Source organism: Loxodonta africana, chromosome 4, assembly GCF_030014295.1.
Source record: "Loxodonta africana isolate mLoxAfr1 chromosome 4, mLoxAfr1.hap2, whole genome shotgun sequence".
Classification (NCBI taxonomy): Eukaryota; Metazoa; Chordata; class Mammalia; order Proboscidea; family Elephantidae; genus Loxodonta; species Loxodonta africana.
In genome coordinates, this window is record NC_087345.1 from 173,781,687 (window position 1) to 173,801,546 (window position 19,860).

At 36.4% G+C, this 19,860-nt stretch overlaps 1 protein-coding gene across 2 annotated transcripts in view; it reads left to right on the plus strand.

Moving 5' to 3' along the window:
• The window catches only part of ZEB1 (zinc finger E-box binding homeobox 1), a 225,937-nt gene that overhangs the window by 75,045 nt on the left and 131,032 nt on the right, over window positions 1-19,860 (plus strand). The window contains exons 4-5 of one of the 2 annotated variants that reach the window (XM_064285050.1): window positions 3,370-3,512; window positions 8,709-8,766. The exons of the other annotated variant lie outside the window; for it this stretch is intronic. Coding sequence (XP_064141120.1) covers window positions 8,763-8,766 — 4 coding nt within the window. The 5' untranslated portion in view covers window positions 3,370-3,512; window positions 8,709-8,762. The remainder of the gene's footprint in view (window positions 1-3,369; window positions 3,513-8,708; window positions 8,767-19,860) is intronic. 2 annotated transcript variants of the gene reach the window in all.

The following is a 19,860-nucleotide window of genomic DNA, read 5'->3' on the forward strand; positions in this document are numbered from 1 at the left end:
TTTTAAGTGCTGAATTTTTAAAAACTGAGGGAAAATAATACATTTCAGCACTGTACTGTTCAATATGGTAGCCACTAGCTCCATGTGACAATTTAAATTAATCAAAATTAAATTAAAATTAAAAATTTAGTTCCTCATTCACACTTGGCTCAATAGCCACATGTGGTTAACATTTACCACTTTGGACAAAGAAGAGAACATTCCCACTATCACAAAAAGTGCTACTCGACAGTGCTACAGAAAGAACTGTACTCGTCTTTCTGTAGCAGTGTCCAGAAATATGCTGGAACAAACCATTGATAATTCATTAGCCAGTAATTTCAAAGAGCACAGGTGAATTAAAACTGGAAATTGGGTTCAGTAAAAAGTAAACCACTATAGTATCATAAGGTCATACGCCTATAACCTAGATCAGTGCTCCTTAAAATGTAGCCTGTGAACTGCTGCTGGTTTGTTACCAGTCCATGACTGAATGTTTTACTCTGAATTTCTATACTGGTTTAGAAACTTTCATAGCAGTGTGATGTTGCTGTGTCATCCAAGCACATGATCTGTGGACTCATCTTGTTGAAAAGTAGACCAGTCTGGTTGTTGTCAAAGCTGCGTGGAGCGTTTTATCTAGTGTGAATTTAGTACCTGTCATAAGTGGTAGTCCACAAACCTGTGTCTACAAAAGGATGGGGAAAGAAAACAGTCCTTCACTACAGTATGAGAAACATTGGTCAAGATGAAAGAGAGAAAGTAGATTAAGAGCATTTTTGTAGGACACATCAAATGAGTTGTTAGTATGGCAAAATAATCTATACTTGCAAATGAAATTAAAAATTGGACACTGAATCTCTGAATGTGGTAGACTTTTTAGACTCCATCCCCCCAGCTAATGGAAACGAGGCACATATATACATACATATATGTGTGTATATATATGTTATCCGCCAATGTGAATAAGGACTGTAAAGGAATTCCTCTTCAGTTCCACTGTCTCTGGAACTTATTTCCTTTTTTCACTGTCCTTGATGTGGTAGATTGAGCCAGGTAGTGGAACCTTCCCTTTCCATCAGGATTTCCACCTTTGTATTGCCGTTTACTCCCTCTTAGCCCCTTTTGGTGTATCCTGCACTTAGTTCTTTGCAACAATTTTTTACTGCTTCACCCCAAAATTAATTTCAAAGGCTTGCAAGATGTACAAAGTAGGAAAACTATTTAAAAATATTAGCTTTTGTGAATACTAATATTCTTTAACCTAAACTTTTGTTTTAAACTCTCTTCCTATCACATTTAAGCGTGATTTCTTGATATGAAAAGCAAGATACTAAACTACTTGTGAAATGTGGAAAGCATTTTACAGATATATTATCTATCATTAAAGCATTATTTTGGTGGTACAAGGGTAGACAAATTATTAATTTACTGCTTGTTTATTTTGGTTTTTGGCTATACATTCAACTCTGTCACATTGGGTCTCTATGAGTTGGAATTGACTCGACACCACACAACAACAACATATTATAAAATAAAATGCACCATGTGCATTATCCAGTTTGTTTTGAGAACTAATTCTATGTTTGTGTAATTTGGGGTTAAACTGAATGAAGTATTTTATGATAGTTTCTTCTGATTCTAGGGGTCTTGCATATTGGACTTAAAAATAATTACACACTTTCTGTCCTTTATCATTACAGTAGATTTATCTGTTATTGGTTTCAGTATCTTTTTCTACCTAATTTTTTTAATTTCAAAAGAGTTGAGAAAACAGTTGAAGAAACTCCGTTTCTTAGTTTTTAGTAACAGTCTGTAAGTTACAGAAAGACAGGCAAATCAGTAGTATTACTCACCATTTCCTATTTAAATTCTGTTCCTTTTAAAATTGAAAAAGATGTACATATTTACTTAAAAGTACAAATGAAGTCATACTTACAGAAAAGTATCTTCTGATTTTAACTTCATATATAGTAATCATTTAGGCAGGATTATAGATATAGATAACCATTTTATCATTTGCCTTATACAGACCTACTTTCCAAAAGATGAAAATAATGAATACTGAAGTACTGCTGCTTTTGTCCAAATTTTTGTTCTTATATTTGATATTTGGTAAGCGCTTGACAACTAACCAAAAGACTGGCAGATCGAATCCACCCACAGATGCCTTAGCAGACAGTCCTGGTGATCTGCTTCCAAAAGGTTACAGCCTTGAAAACCCTATGGAGCAGTTCTACTCTGCACACATGGTTCTCCATGAGTCAGAATTGACTCAAGGGCTGCTAACAACAAGAAAACAGTATATTTTAAAGTACAGTGTATGATTTCTTGCTCTTAACAAATTATTCCATTCCTTTTAGGGAGTTTGGATTGCAATAATATATTTATAGTGTTTAAATTAACATCTAAATATTTTAAGATACAGCATTTTCAGGCATTGTGTTCCTAAGTTATTTAACATGTGACTAAAAGTTGATATTGCTAACAGTATTTTTATATGGCCCATTTTTAAATCAGAACATTTTTAGGATTCTAATTGCTTCATTTTATACATATTTCACCCTTGAAAATATTCACTAATTGGTTAATATTCATTCTGTCCATCAAAAAAAAATTTTTTTTTTTTTTAGTGCTTACTATTTGGTGGGAACTATTTAAGGCTCTGCAGATAAGCACTGGTTTTTTTGTTTTTTTGTTTTTTTTAAAAGGCAAAAATCCCTTTCCTCATGGAGCTTACATTCTAGTAATTTGCTTAATATTTGTTTTTGTGCCATTTAACACAACTCATAGGGCTACTTTTCTGTTAGTTGTCAGGAAAGTGCACATGTAATTATTTGGAAATATAAAATGCCATCAAATCAATTCTGACTCATAGCAACGCCATAGGACGGAGTAGGACTGCTCCATAGGGTTTCCCAAGGGGCAGCTCGTGGATTCAAACTGCCAACTTTTTCGTAAGTAGCTGAGCTCTTAATCATTGAGCCACCAGGGCTCCACTTTTCTGTTGTCAAGCAAGTGCCCCATTGCTTTTAAATGAGTTTACCTGTACTAGTTTTTTTTAATGGAATTTACAACTATGATCATTTGGCAACCCAAAATTTTTCAGTCTTTTCTCAGCTTTCCAGCTTCTCAGCTGATAGTTCAATGATGGGAGAAGAAATTGAACCTAGTAACTTAAGGTTTGAGGCTTTAAAGAATTAAGTTTGAAGCATGCAATATTCTTTAGGAAAGGTAGTTTTTTTTTTTTTTTTAAAGAAGAGAGTGTGATTTTTGAAATACTCATGGTTTTATGTAATTTCTTTATAGCTTGAATTTATAGTATGGAAAGATAAACTTTCCAATAGGCATGGTCTCAGCATAATCTTTTACTCTTCTCTCCTTCTTCAGGAAAATCTTAAGCTTCCACCATAAGAAGATTAAAAAGAGGTCCCTCCTGCACCAAGAAAGATCTGCAGATCTTTTTCAGTGTTCTTGGAGGTGTGGGGTGTGAGAACTTGATCAGTTTGTGTCAACCACCTTGTTCTCTAAAGGTAAGCACCATGTAGTGAGCGCACACTCATGGGCCCAAGCTCCTAACGGAGGACTGGTTTTGGAATGCTCCATTGAGGGTTTGAGACCGTCAGACTTTCTCACACAAGGGTGGCCCAGGCAGCCACTTGTGGTCAGATCAGACATATCCATCAAGAGGTGATTTTAATTTTTTAGAAATGAAGCACATCCTAGAGATGTATCAATGTTTTTTGTTGTTTTGGTGTATTTTTAAAAATTCCAGTTGTCATAAAACTTGTCATCCAGTTTAATCTAAAAAGATTCCTGCCCTCCCCACTACCCCTTTTTAAAATGAGTTTTGTCTAATGAGATTAGTGACAACATATTTTGGAAGAAGAGAAGTTTATTCCACCATTCTAGAGCAAGCATTCTTTAGTTTGAGATGTAGAATGTGTATATAAAACAAAGACCACTAAGATCTTGCCTTTTGTGTCTAAAGTATCAAAAATAAGATCTTGTTCCAACAATTCTTATTAATAACTTATATCACCTCAATTCATATTAGGCAACAAAATTGCTTGTCGTATGGTTTTGATAATATATAAGAGTGAAAACCAAACGTAATGGGCAGAGTGTTTCTTCCATTGAAACTAGGACCTGGGAGAATATTTTATTTTTATATAAACACACTAAATCATACACATATGTACATACTAATGTTCATTTATTCTTTTGAATTATTTAAGAATTAATTGCCCAATTTCAGATTTCTGATTTTTCTTTCACTAGTATTAGATGCTGTGTTTTTTGTTTTGTTTTGTTTGAAGTGGCCATAGCCAGACCATGGATGCCGTCCTTACTAGACATTGGTGTGATAATGCTCCCTACCTATTCCAGTAGCTAGAGGGAGGTGAGGAAGGCAGCTCTGTGTTTACCAATATTGATTTTTTAGCAAAAGAACAAGGATATTCTAGCCTAGGAGCTATCTAGACAAGCATCGTCCAGTAGAAATACGAGCTACAAATATAAACTACGTATGTAATTTTAAGCCTTCTAGTAGTAAAAGTAAAAATAAGCAGATTAATTATAATATTTCTTTTAACCTAACATACCCCCAAATATTAATGTGTAATTAGTATAGAAATTATTTTGAGCTACTTTACATGGTTTTATACTAAGTGTTGGAAATCTGGTGTGCGTTTTACACTCAGAGCACATCTTATATTGGAGTAGCTACATTTCGAGTGCTCAATAGCGCCTATAGCTAGCAGCTGCTGTTTTAGACAGTACAGATCTAGAGTGAGAGTAGAGCTCCCATATTAGCTTCATCCATGCTGAAATCTATTGGGTAGCCCTGTGAGCACCCTTGGTTTAGAGTTCGCAGATTTAGCAGAAAAATTATTTAGTATAATATATAATTTTTTAGCGTAATGACTTTTCATGCAGTATTTGGGACATATAAAATATATTTTTGTTGTTTTTTTTAATCTGAAATTCAAATTTAACTGGACATCCTGTATTTTATCTGGCAACTCTGCCCTCGTTTAGCTTGAGTGGAAGGCAGCATCAGGCTGTGTAGAAACTTGGAGGGCTACAGGAAAGAGACTCTCTTCCTCAGTGCAGGATTTTTATAACCCTCAGAAAATCAGTATCCACATGCAAAGAAGATGCTGTCTGTAGCCCTTTCTTCCTAATTTTCTAAGATGCTTATGACAAAACAAGAGCTTATGTGATAGGAACTCATTCCTTACACATTTAAACATTTGAAATCTATATTATTAAGGTTATTAAAAAAAAAACCCATTGCCGTTGAGTCAATTCTGACTCATAGCGGCCCTATAGGACAGAGAAGAACTGCCCCATAGGGTTTCCAGGGAATGGCTGGTGGATTTGAACTGCCAGTCTTTTGGTTAGCAGCCATAGCTCTTAACCACTGTGCCACCAGGGCTCCAAAAGTTATATGGTTTATGAAATTTTATGAATTGAATGATTAGTTACTTTCAACTATAAAACATAAATCCTCTAAGAGTGCATTTACTAGTACCACATCTTAAGAAAAACAGTTCACCCTTGACAATAATCTCAGCAGCTTTCAGGGTCCTGGGCATTTTAAGGTACTTTCTTACCATTGCAGCTTTCACATAACTCTCAAGTTAGCAAACATTAACACAGAATACTGGCTTGTAGAACGCCAGGATAAGGCTTTTAGTATGCTTATTTTTACTTTTACTACTAGAATTCTTAAAATTACGTTATGTAGTTTATATTTGTAGCTCGTATTTTGTTGTTGACCATTGGATTCTGACCCAGTCAACAGCCAGCCGGTTCTTATACCAGCATCTCTGATTTTTTCTAAGAGTTTCTTTTACAGAGGTTCTATATTCAGTTCTCATTCTTTAACATTTCCTAATATAAGAATTTTGGAGCCTTGGTGGCACAGTCGTTAAGACCCTGGCTGCTAAACAAAACGTCAGCAGTTCAAATCCACCAGCTGCTCCTTGAAAACTCTATGGGGCAGTGCTACTCTGTCTGGTAGGATCGCTATTAGTCAGAACTGACTCGACAGCATATAACAACAACAATGTGAGAATTTTAGTACCATTTTTGAAGTGAAGAACAACCTCTTGGTAGTGTGGATCTACCTCCCCTTAACCTCAAGAGAAGCAGCCATTTATAATTCCTGTTCTCTAAGGACAGCAATTAGACCAGCTCCCGACTCCCTCGGGGGACACTTGCCTTAACAAGTTGAGTAACTGTAGGTGACAGCTCTGCTTTACTGCCAGGTAGGCAGGTAGATCCCAATTGCCGGTGTGGTATGGCAGGTTAGCAGTTCAGAGCTTAAGCTATGGCGCATTCCAAATCCATTCACACTTAGGAGAATGTACCCAAGGGTGTGGATATGTTTATTATTACTGCATTTCCTTCAGAGAACAAGAATTACAGGTAAGTTTTTTGCAGGTATTCAACAATTATTTTTTATTGAGAAATTTCAGGATCTGAAAGTATTCCCCTTGTCTAAAAAAAGTTACCCAAAAGTCTCAAAAATAGCCTTCATTATATAGTTTTTTTTTTTCGCCTCACTCTAAGAAGAAATTGAACTTGGTGGTAGTGGGTTCAGGGGAGACAACATATTGTCATTGGAAAGCTGTGAAAGTCACAAATTTCCATGTCTAGAAATAACCTAGATTTATGTAAGAATCTTATTTTGCCTAACTTCTGATGTCTTAGGCATGAATTATTTTATCAAATTTACACCTACATCTATATATAAGTAAGGTGTTCAGCCTTTCCTAGTTATGTCGTTAAAACAGCAATGAGTAAATTAATTGTGTTTGGGTTTTTACTTTTATTCTCGAGACTAACTGACTTTTGTTTTAAGGCTTTAACCTTATTTTGGGAACCAAAATCTGAAGTTACAAAAGACCTTAAATATCGCCCCTCTTTCCCCAGTGGTCCAGCAGTGAGTCTGAAAGTGCGTGTAAATCTCCTAAAATCAAATTTTGTATGTATGTTTTTTCTTAGAGCTAGTATCCATAATTTTCATTATATTTTCAAAGGGTTTTTTAACCAAAAATTTGGTTAACAACACTTGATCTAGTCTAACTTCATCATTTTACTGATAAAGTGAGATTCAAAGAATTAATTTCATATGACTTCATTCATATGAAATTTAATACTTATGAAAAATTAAATTTTATTTCTAAAAAGCATTGTACTTATGTTTAGAAGGCTAAAGCTTTAACTTGAATTAATTAAACCTGAGAATATCAGCCTAAATTGGAGCAGTTAATGAATTTGCTAATAATTTCTTCTACTCTGGCTGTTTGACTGGAGTCTTCATCATGCACCGAGTAAATAACATAAAAATGCCCCCCCCCAATAAAGGATGAGACTGTGTGATAAATTCTTGCTAATGGATTAAAGAGAAAATGAATTATGTTCTATTTTTTTTCTTTCAAATCCTTCCTCCAAAAAGAATAACTAAAACTCAAGAAAATAAAGCAAAATATGCTGTTTTTATTATTTCCAGAGCATTAAATAAGTAGCTAATTGTCTTAATAAACATCAAACTGGGCTTTATTAAGGTCCTTGGGTGGCTCAAAATGTTTACATTCATCTACTAACTGAAAAGTGGACAGTTTGAACCTACCCAGCAGCACTTCGGAATAAAAGCTCTTGTGATCTGCTTCCGTAGAGATGACAGCCAAGAAAACCATACTCAGTTCTACTCTGTAACACATGAGGTTACCATGAGTTGCACTTGACAACCATGGATTTGGTTTGGTTTGGTTTGGGGGCTTTCTTGGGACTCCTGGTTTTGAACCCTGGTTAAACAAATTCTATAGTAGACTGTGTATGCTTCAAGTTGTTGTTCAGTAATTAGAGTATTTTGAAATCGTTCTTTTTTTACTCTAAGATGTTTTTAATGTTAAAACAGTACTTTAGAAATGGTAAGTAAACAAGTTCTGTATTAATTAAGGAAATTAACATTTCTTTCTCAAAATAAAGGCAATACCATTGTTTTTTCTTTTCCTATTACTATACAATAAAGTCTACCTAATTCAAGATTTAATAAACTTATACCATTAATTGAATGTTAGAATAAAAAGAAATTTGAGAGATGATACACAGAAAACATTTGTTCCCTGAAAGGATTAGAAAGGAGTAAGACAACTTAGGACACTACAGGTAATCCCCAACTTAAAATGTGTTCCAGTTACAATGAAGTGCACTTGTGAAGATCTTGTTTTTTTTCCATACATCTTATCGTTAATATGTAGTACATGCAGTGTTGTAGTGCGTGATTTGCTGATGTTATCATTCTCAGATGTTCACTCGCAAATGTTTATACGTAATGTTTCTAACCCCCAAAGAGGAATAAAGATCGGATTTATAAAGATACTGATAACAAAAAGCAAGAATAATGAGCACTGAAAAGAAAAGTATTCAACTTACATCAGAACTGACTTACAACATTTGCGGACTGGAACCCTTTTGTAAATTGGGAATTACCTGTAAATGTATTTTTTTACTTTAAATTATGCTTAAAGATTCTGAAATGCGTAGTATAAAGTTCATTATAGAAAACAGCATTGATTTCTGAAATAGATTATAGTTGTGTTTTTCTTTTCCTCCTCCTTTGGGCACTACCACTCAGGGTTTAGGCTGGTGTACATACTCTTGTCCCTTTGTATAAGGTAACCTTGTAAGTGAGCCAGATTTTGCTTTTTATCCAGGAAGAACAGTGTGGCAGATGAATGCCATTCAGTAGGCGGCCCGTATGATTTTCCATGGGTAAGGCTAAAAAAGAAAATATTGCACTTTTAATTAATCAAATTACTTTATTTTTCAAATAGAAAGGCTTAAGTTCTTCTTAGGAAGGTTTAAAAATATTTATACGTAGTTTTAAAAAAGTTGAGGTAGGCCAAATGGTATTTTCTTGACTTTGCATTTAAAGAAACTGAAATAATAAATTAATTGACCCATTCACTCAATTTATTAAATCACTGGCGGAGCCTCAGTTATCAGGATGGGCTAAAAATGATTTCAGCCTCTCTGGGTAGGCGAGTAGCAAGTTATAATCAATTTATTTCAGATTTTTTTTTACTATAGATTATTGTTAAAAATAGAACTCTCATAAGCTTACGAACCATTGAAGTGACTTCTTCCTGTGCCTACATTCATGGCTTATATCTTCCTGTGCATAAACAATTTAGCATTTAACTCTGACATCCTTTAAGTTTTTGTATGAAAAATTCTTTTAACTGTTTCACCGTTATAAATGTGTATATAAATACATAGTACATAGACTTTGAAATTTTGTATCATAAGTAAATATATTCTATCAGTCATCAAGTGTGTAGAGAGCTGTGAGAATTGAGTAGTAAGCAAACACATTCCCTACCTTCACAGAACTTGCAGTCTCCTAAAGATGTGTGAATGAAGTCATTGTGAGGGGGAAATTGAGGGGATTGCAAACCTAACCTGGAGTCAGAGAAGATTTCCTTGAGAAAGTGAATTTTAGCTGAACCAAAGGCATTATTAAGAGTTAGTCCACAAAAGGAAGGTGGACTAGTGTTTGTTCTGAGTTGAAGACACAGCATATGTGAAAGCCCTAAAGGAAGAAAGAGAGGAAGACACATTCAAGGCAAAAGACTTAGAAAGATGGGACCATTTGGTGGAATATCTTGCAAATTATAGTTAGGTACTTGGTGTTTGGGCTTCAGCTTAAGAACAGTAGGAAGACATTGTACATCAGATTTGTGTTTTTCTAAAGCTTTTTATCAAAGAGTAATAATCGTATAGAAAAGTGAATGTATAGTAAGCATACAGCTCGATGAATTTTCACAAACTAAACACATCTAGGAAACCGTGGTGGCAATAGTGGTTAAGTGTTATGGCTACTAACCAAGAGGTCAGCATTTTGAATCTGCCATGCGCTCCTTGGAAACTCTATGGGGCAGTTCTCCTCTGTCCTGTAGGGTCGCTATGAGTCAGAATCGACCCGACAACAGGGGTTTGGTTTTTTGGTTTAAACACATCCATGTGACCAGTACCCAGATGAAGAAACAGAACATTCTTAGCATCCTAGAAGTCCCCTTTCATCTTTCTTTCCTGTCACTCCTGCCCCCTACCCACCAAAAGGAACTGTCACCTGACTTCTTATACCGTAAATAGTTTTGCCTGAGTTTATACATATGGGATCATATATATACTCATTTGAGTGAAAGAAGCCAGACACAACATTATGACTGTGAAATTCATCCATATTATTGAGTATAGTTGCTGGTTGTTATTGTCACTTTATAATATTCCATTGCATGAATATGCTACAAGATTTGTACTTTTCTGAGATTCTCATGTTCTTCCCACAAAGGATAGAAAGGTGTGAAGTCAGTAAGCTTTATAGTAATCTGGGAGGGAGGTTGCTAATAGGCCTTGTTGAGATAAGTGTGGTGACAATGAGGATGAAGAGAGGTGGGCAGATGAGAGAAATATTTATAAATTAGAATTTACAGGATGTGGAGATTAATTGGATGAGGAAACAAAGGCAGCTCGTGGATTTCTGTCCTGGACAAAGCTGGATGGTGGTGCCCTATATTAAGTTCAGACGCTGGAGAGAAAGTGGATTGTTGCTTGAGTTTGATGATACCCGTTGCCATAGAGTTGATCCTGACTCATAGCAACCCTATAGGATAGAGTAGAACTTCCCCACAGGGCTTCTAAGGCTGTAATCTATATGAAAGCAGACTGCCACGTCTTTCCCCTGCAGAGCAAATAGTGGTTTTGAACCACCGACCTTTGGTTAGCAGCCAAGTGCTTAACCACTGCACCACTAGGGCTCCTGAGTTTTTGTTTTTTAATTTGTGATACAGCATAATAATGTTATGTTTCAGGTGCCTGTGAAGCATAGCACAGATCTGCTTTATATAACTAAATAACTGTTTACTAACTTAATGAATCAATGACTCTCTATTCACTAATGTTCAGTTGCCATCAAGTCAGCTCCAACTCATGGCAACCTTAATGTGTAACAGAACAAAATCTTGCCTACTCCTCTGCCATATTCATGGATTGTTGGTATGTTTGAGTCCATTTTTTTGACTGTGTATCAGTCCAACTCATTGTTTCCTTGTTTAAATGGCCCTCTAATAGCAGTGTGCTAACAAAGAGCCCTTCTACATATGGTAAGTTGTAAATCTTGTCTTTCTTCTCATTATCTATTCAGCTCTAGATCTCATTAGATACTTTTTTTCCTGAGCATTTGTAGGAGTGGTTTTACCACATCTTGTGTCTTTTCTTTCTTTTGATAAGGTATTTTAAAAAAACAAACAAAAACCATTGTTGTGGAGTCAATTCTGACTCATAGTGACCTTGTAGAACGAAGTAGAACTGCTCCATATAGTTTCCAAGAAATGCCGTGGATTCGAACCGCTGACCTTTTCGTTAGCAGCCATAGCTCTTAGCCACTATCCCACCATACTTCCCAGAAATCAGTGCTAACTTTATATTCCAGCAGAGCAGCAAAACAACACTTTCCTATTTATGTAATATGAAAGGCATTGTTGAGATGTGTACATACTTCAAAAATTATGTTTCAGTCATTATAGTCTTTCCTTTCGTTAGCACAATAATCATGTTTAAAGTGAGTTTGTTTATATGAAATCATTAACCTAATTACTTGCCAAGACTAATAATGGTCACTAAATGTTGTAGGAGTAAAGAAAGGAAGATAGAGGTGAGGTATGACCTACAAACTGAGTACAAGCCTAGGCAGGGTGCCTGGGCATCAGAGAGAGCAGGAGGCGAGCTCCTGGTTTGAAAGGGAGGGAATGCCAAAGGGGAGAAGGGTCTGTGAAGGAGGAACTCTGCCTACTTGATGATGCTGCAGGGACTGGCTGTGCCTTGGGAAATTTTATGTGAACCTGAATAATAAGTAAAGCACCAAATAAAGCAAATGCCTAAGATACCAATCAGGATTCAGTGCTATGTTTAGGCCACAAAATTTGAATGAAAATCTGGACAGTTTATTCTTGTCTCATGATGTCCATGGTGCGGCAGTGGGGGTGGGGGGGAACTACACTAAGTAATCATGGTCACACTTTTCAATTTATAGAGTTTTAGATAGCTTTGGACTCTCAGTTATCAGGTGCACAGTTTTTAAAATTAAATGATTTGTTTCATTTCATTAAGTTTTTGTTTTCTTCACATTTTTGCCTACAATTCAGGTTTACCTAGTGAAACCAAACCAGTATTTTCAAAGCCATTGAAGTAAATTAATTTATTTAACAATTACTTGTGAATTCTGTCATATTTATGATTGTGCTGTAGCCTAAGGTGACGATGCAAAGAAGCATTTCTGTCGTAAGTCACTGGCGCTATACTTGGGAGGGTTGGGACACATAAAAACAGTATGAGAGTGCATATCATTATATGATTAGCTGATTGAATTGTGGTGAAAAAGCGATGAATCCAGGGGCAAGAAATTATGGGTTACGTATCAGAGAAGAAATGATAGAGGTGGTAGAATTTCATCTGGGTCTTAATGGATAGGGAGGTTTGAATAGGTGTGGCAGGAGCACTGCAGACAAGGTAAGATGGTGAGAACAGGTGCATAAAAAAATACAGCACACACTGGGCACCGTGCAGCAGTGAAACCTGCCAGCCTGCAGTGCAGAGTACAGGCAGGTGTGAGAGGAGAGAGACACTTCATGATGGTTGGGGTGTATTGTAAGAGACTTTGAATTGGGTAAAAACTTCACTAGGTATAAGGACATAAGATTATTATCTTGAGTTTTAGATTATTTGTAAGTATGACTTTACTTTATTTGTTATCATGTGATAATTATTTAGGTTTCTAACTTTTTAGAAGCCTTGTGTGAAATTGCCTGAAGGAACAAAGGTGGTTGTGCTTTTAAAGCACGGAGAGTCTTCACCTGGTATCTGTGGATAGGCTTGGGGGAGTCTAGATTTGCCTGAAACTAAGGCAGAAGTTTCAGTGTTTATCTTTTTCTGGAGGAAGCATCCATTGCCTTTATCAGAGTCTCAAAGGATCTGACAATCCAAAAGAAGTTAATAAAATAGCTCTCCTAGTAGTTTTGCTACCTTGTGTACATTTGTTTTATTAATATATGGAATTACAGTAGGGAAGTTAAAACATATTACAGGCCATCCCTGGATTATGAACAAGTTCTGTTCCCAAGTCTGTCTTTAAGTCAAATTTGTATGTAAATCGGAACAGTTAGGTACGGTTCATATCTAACATCAGTCAAACGTTTGTCTTAGTGTATAGTACATAGTGTACTTTTCTATGCATAAAACCATTAAAAAAAAAAACACTTCCAGACACACTAAAACATCTTTAACATAATAATACAGTAATAATAATAGTGTTTTGATGTGCATCAAAAAGTAGTGCCCAATTTGTTATTACAAACCATTGTATATACCTCGAATTTTTAATATAGTAGGCTTTACGGGGGTTGGTTGGTAACTGTGGCTTGTACGTAAATCGGATATTCATAACCCTAGGGACTGCCTGTAAATGTTATAATGCTTTCCTTTTCTCTTACTACTTACTGGTACAATATTTAACAGGTAATTCTGAAAAGTGAAACAATGGACTTGATTATATAACTAGAGATAGTGGCTATTTTGCGGATTCCGTGTCTTTTAGTAAGCGGACATCCAAATTGCTTTTTAGATAAAAGGCATATTTCTGAGTATGCTGTTTCAAATAGAAATTTCTTCTAGTTTGGGGAGATGTATTATAAGTCTCCTTTCTACAGAATATAAAGCATTTTTTGTCGATGTCCAACTTTAATCCTGAAATATGACTCACCTGGGTCATGTTTAAGCTTTGTACAACCGTTTAAAGGAAGAGTCGACAAAACTGTGGTCCATGGGCCAAATCCAGCCCTTAGCTTGTTTTTGTATGGCCCATAAGATAAGAATCATTTTTACGTTTTTAAGATAACTGTTAACAAAAAAAGAACAGTTTGTGACAGAGATTATATGTAGCTCACAAAGCCTAAAATATTTACTGTCTGACTCTTTACAGAAAAAAGTTTGTTGGTCCCTGGTTTAAAGTAGTTTAATTTTTAAGCTCTCCCAAATACGTGTGTTATTCTACAAGTGGGTATATTACTATGGGTAGATAAGGTAGATAGAAATTTTTTGAAGTTGAGTGTATATTTGTATAATCCTAGCAAAGTTGATTAGGTAAGGTAATCTTTTGTTTTCTATGTTGAACATTTAGCTAGTAGTAGTTCAGCTTTCTAAAGACTGGAGTAGAAAGTGTATGAACAAAATGTGGACTTCATCCATTTCAGGGAACCATGTAAATGTAAAAGTAGATTTTTTTCTTCATAAATGTATTTAATGTAGCAATTGTAATACAGACAAATTCATAAAGATTTAATGTAATCTTTACTTCTGAAAATACCATTTACATAAAGCAAGTAAATTATGTAAAAGCAAAAGAAAATATACATTTAAACAATAATGTTTCAGACAGGGCAATTAGTAAAAAGTATGTTATTCATTAGTCTACTCAACATTTATTTATAGAACTGTTAAATGTATTTTATATTGACTTTTTGTTATTAATGTATAAGACACTGATTCTAATTTTTTGATAAATATTAAAATACTCTCATTAATGGAGGATTATCATATGCCATAATTGTTGTTCTTGTTAGTTGCTGTGAAGTTAGCTCTCAACTCATGGCAGCCACATGTGTTACAGAGTAGAACTGCTCTGTGGAATTTTCTTGACTAATCTTTACAGAAGTGAATCGTCACACCTTTTCTTCCATGCAGCCACTGGGTGGGTTTGAACTGCCAGCCTTTTGGTAAGCAGCTAATTGCAAACCACTTGCACCACTCCCGTTAAACCCATTGCCGACTCATAGAGACTGTGTAGGACAGAGTAGAACTACCCCATAGAGTTTCCAAGGAGCTCCTGGTGGATTCGAACTGCCAACCCTTTGATTAGCAGCTGTAGCACTTAACCACTACACCACCAGGGTTTCCACTCAGTCCCCCAAAATTAGAGCAATTCTGCCTTCTCTCGCCTGCATCATTAATTTTTTCTTTATTGCTAGGCCTTTTCCATCAACATACTAGTAAATGCTGTGTTTTTCTCCCATCTAAAAAGAAAAAATTCTTTTTCCAGTTCTCCTTCTGGTTAGTGCCCTATGTCTGTCTTTACATTTACAGTGGATCTCTCTGTGCTTTCTGAATTCATTTTTTGTAGCTCCTGTCCTCTACCAAACTTTCTGGTAATGACCCCTGTGCTGCCAAGTCAAGTCAAGTCACTTCTCCATCCTCATCACACTTGACCTATCAGCAGCATTTAGCCCTTTCCTTGTTTGGCTTTCGGATAGTATACTCTCCTGACTTTTTCCTCCTGCCTCTCTGGCTGCTACTTCTCCATCTCCCTTGCTGATTCCCTCTCATCTCTTCAGTCTCTACATTGGGTTGTTATCTGATGTTATTCATTTTCTGTCCAGGGGAATCCTTTCAGTATTTCTTGTAATTTTTATTTGGTTTTTTACAAATTCCCTAAACTTCTGTTTATCTGGAAACGTTCTAATTTCACCATCATATTTGAGAGACAGTTTTACTAGATACATAATTATTGGCTGGCAATTTTTTTCCTTCAAGCCTTTATGTATGTCATCCCATTGCCTTCTTGCCTGCATGGTTTCTGCTGAGTAGTCCAAGCTTAGTCTTATTGACTCTCCTTAGTAGGTGACTTTTCGTTTATCCCTAACTGCTGCTAAAATTCTTATCTTTGGCTTTGGCAAGTTTGATTATAATATGTCTTGGTGACTTTCTTTTGGGACCTACCTTGTGTGGTTTTTGATGAGCATCTTGGATAGATACTCTCTCATCTTTCACAGTATCAGGGAAGTTTTCTGCCAACAAATCTTCAACAATTCTCTCTGTATTTTTTGTTATCTCCCTGTTCTAGTACTCCAGCCACTCATAGGTTATTCCTTTTGATTAAAAAAAAAAGTTTTTTTGTTTTTTTTTTTTGTAGAGTCTCACATAATCCTTAGGGTTTATTCAAGTTTTTTAATTCTTTTATTTGATTTTTCCTCAAATAAGTTGGTGTCGAGTGCTTTATCTTCAATCTCACTAATTCTGACTTCCATTGTCTCAATTCTGCTCCTATGACTTTCTATTGAGTTGTCTAATTCTGAAGTTTTGTTGTAAATCTTCTGGATTTCTATTTCTTGTCTCTCTATGGATTCTTGCAGCCTATTAAATTTGTCATTATGCACTTCTGTGATCTTCTAAATTTCCTCTATTGCTTTGTCTGTGTGTTCCATGGCTTGTTCTGAATTTTACCTGATCTCCTTCCTGATCTCTTGAAGAGTTCTGTATATTGATCTTTTGTATTGTAATTCCAAGAAATTTTCTTCCTCTGGAAGATTTTTAGATTATTTCGGGAGCTTGTTGAAGCCATCATGGTCTGCCTTTTTATGTGATTAGATATTGACTGTTGTCTCCAAGCAATCAGTAAGTTTTTATATTTATTTATTTTATACTTGCTTACTGTGTTCTACCTAGCTTCTTGTTTTGATATGCTCAGATAGGCTGGTCATGTGAGCTAGTTTGATTATTGATGCCTTTGAAGCTCTAACATCCTGTCACCAGATGGTTAGATTTGTTACTAGGTATGTGAGCCCAGAAGTCTATTTACTTTTCTTGTATGGATTCAGCTCAGGTGTCCAGGTAGTTGGTCACCAAGTATGTGCTGCAGGCTCTTGCCTACAGTCCTAGACAGGCAGGGGTGATTGGAGTAGGCACAGGTATCTGACTGTAGTAGGAGGTCACGTGCTGAGCAAGGCAGGGGGCTGATGGCTGCCCCTGAGTGTCTGTGAGGAAAGTGTGTCCTTGTTCCCTGGAGTGCATAGGTGGGTAGGTTTTGTAGCCAGACTGTGGGCACCCAATGCTGTTGACTGTAAGGCCTGAGAGTCACCACCTATTCCTGGACACCTGTCATGGGTGGCTCAGTGGAGTGGGTAGAGCCATCAGTCCTCAGGCTCCTGATGTGGGTAGGTGAGGACCCTGCTTAATGGGTAGAGTGGTATCACATGTTGCAGACCTGCCATTTCATCATACAGCTGATACAGTGAAGTTAGCCTTCAGGTATATACCCTGTTGTACTGTGCTAATGAGGGCCTACACTGTTGAAATGGGCCCACACAGGTGTATGCAGGGGTGGAAGGCATTCAAAGTCCATGGACCCCTTATGCCTGTGCCTAGGCAAAGGAGCTGTGCCTGCCCTGAGTTCCTGGCTTAGGGGAGCTGGCAGATTATTTTTTTCCTGTTTGTTAATTTGTTCCCTCTCCCAGGCCAGGAGAATGGCTCAGAATGCATGATGGGCCCTACTTCCAGCCCAGGGGAAGAGGCAGTTGGCAGTTGCTGAAGCCAGGTCAGGACGGTGCAGAGCAGGGAGGGAGCAGGGAGAGAGGTTCTTCCTAAACTGGGTGTTTTTTGATCCGTGGGGTAGGTTAGGACCATGTACTTAACTTTTGTTGATTGAGTGCCAATTTTCACTAGTTCTCGAGGGTTGAACAGACTGCTGCTTGGACTCCCCTGAAGTGGAAAACACGTCCCAAACGCCAGTGCTTGCCTCACTGCGTATGACAGCTGATCTGGCCTGCAGGGTGCTGGTTCCTACTGGGTCAGGTCTGGCAACTCCTTGTGGCTTCTAAGCCATCTCTCCCTCCCCCTGCCACTGAGTCCTATTCCTCAACTTTGCCTTTGAAGTTCAGGGCTCCTGGATTTTCATATATAATCAATTCACTTGTTTTTCTGAGTCTTTGTTGTAAGAGGGACCACTGGAAGCGTCTGACTGCTCTGCCATCTTGGCCCTGCTTCCTTCTCAGTCTCTAAATTGGGAGTGCTCCAGCATTTGGAATTTGAATCTGCTTTCTGTTCAAATTGACGCCTTTGGTTGCTTCATCTAGTACCGTGGCTTTAAGATAACCATCCATATGCTAATAAGCAGTCCATTTGTCTTCTCAGATTGTAATATAGCAAAAAAAAAAAAAAACTAAAAATATGTCTTCCATTGAAAACTTCCTCCTGCAGTTTTTCCCATCTCAGTAAATAGCAGCTGCATTCTTTTGGTTAGCCTTGATATCCTTGATAACTCACTTTCTTTCACACCATATCCTATTCCACACATCTCTTTCACCAAATTCTCTTGTTTCTGCCCTTAAAATATATCTAAAATCCAGTCACTGCTCACCATCTCCACTGCTGCATCCCTGATCAAAATTTAGATTTGATCCATTTCAAATCACCTTTGTATCTCACCTTTATTTATTCCAAAAGCTGCTCACTTGGTCTTCCTGTTTCTGGCCTTGACTTATCCATTCTTAATACAGCAGGTACAGTAATTATATTAAAATGTATGCCATATCATAACACTGCTTGGATCAAATCCTGTAGTGACCTCTCATCTGAATCAGTGTAAAAGCCAAAGTACTTAAATGGCCTACTAGCCTGTACCGTCTGGGCCCCTGTTATTCCGTGATCTTAACTTCTACTCCTCGCTTGCTCAGTCTGCACAAGTCACACTGGATTCTTGGAACATGCCAGAAACATTCTTGCTTCAGAGCCTTTGGCACAGTTCCCTCTGCCCATAACACTTTTTCTATATGTCTGCATGACTCATTCCCTTGTCTTCTTGAGATTTTTCCTTAACCGTCAACTCAGTGAGGCTTTCTTTGGCCACTGTAAAATTGCTAATTTCTCTCACCCCCATATTCCTTTCTGTTTTATGTTTCTTGTAAGCCCCTATTACCATCTAACTGTCCCATATATTTCACTTACTTTTTGTGTTTATTTTCAGCCCCTTTCCATTAAAATGTGAAGATAGGCATTTTTATTTGCTGCTCTACCCTCAGCAGGTAGAAGTATAGTACCTGGCTCATGTTACATATTCAGTGTAATTGTTGAATGAGTGAATGAATGCGTCTTAGGAAAACAGCAAAAACAGGAAATTTAAAAAAATAGTTTAGGGATTTTGAGAGCACTAGGATTTTTTTTTTTTTAGGATATTTTAATAAATAACATGCATGGAACTATAGGTATTAGATGTATGATTGTATATATTGATATTAGGATACATGTAGAACTTAACTTCTATGAGTAAATCTTGCTTTTGACCATTTGCCTGCTTAAGTTTTTAAGTATGGAATACTGAAAAAAAATTATCATAACTTAAATATGATTGAGCATACTGTAATGTGGATATTTTTTAAAAGAACCATTTTTGTCATAAGAATATCATGTTTGGTACAATAGTAAGGATTTTTTTTTTTTAAGTTTTTGAAGCTTCTAGGAATAATTTAGATTTATAGAGGTATTGCTGTAAAGATGGTACAGAGAGTTCCCGTATACCCTTCAGGATTCTTATTTGTTTTATGGGTTTATGAGCTTTAAAAAGCATGCAGTGAATACTAGTTCAGGCTACCAATGTATCTTTTTAAAATTTTTGATTGCTTTTAAAAATAGTTTTTAAATATAACTACCATAAACTAATCCAAATAACTATTTTTTAATTTGCTCATTAATTTTCTGCCTTCGATTACATGCATAGGTACTTTAAATAATTGTCATAATACACATTTCGTTTTGTTGCTTTATGACAAAATTTTCCATCTTTCACTACAGTCTCCAACATTATCTTTGTTAATTAATAGATCATCTTATTGATGTATCATTATTAATAAACTATTTTTCTGTTAAACGTATTAAGGTTATTTGTGTTGTTTTACTGCAACTGATAACATGGTTGAGTGTTTCTTCGTGCATGTAACTGCTTTCCTTTGCCAAAATTATTCCCTTAAGCGAAATGATTCA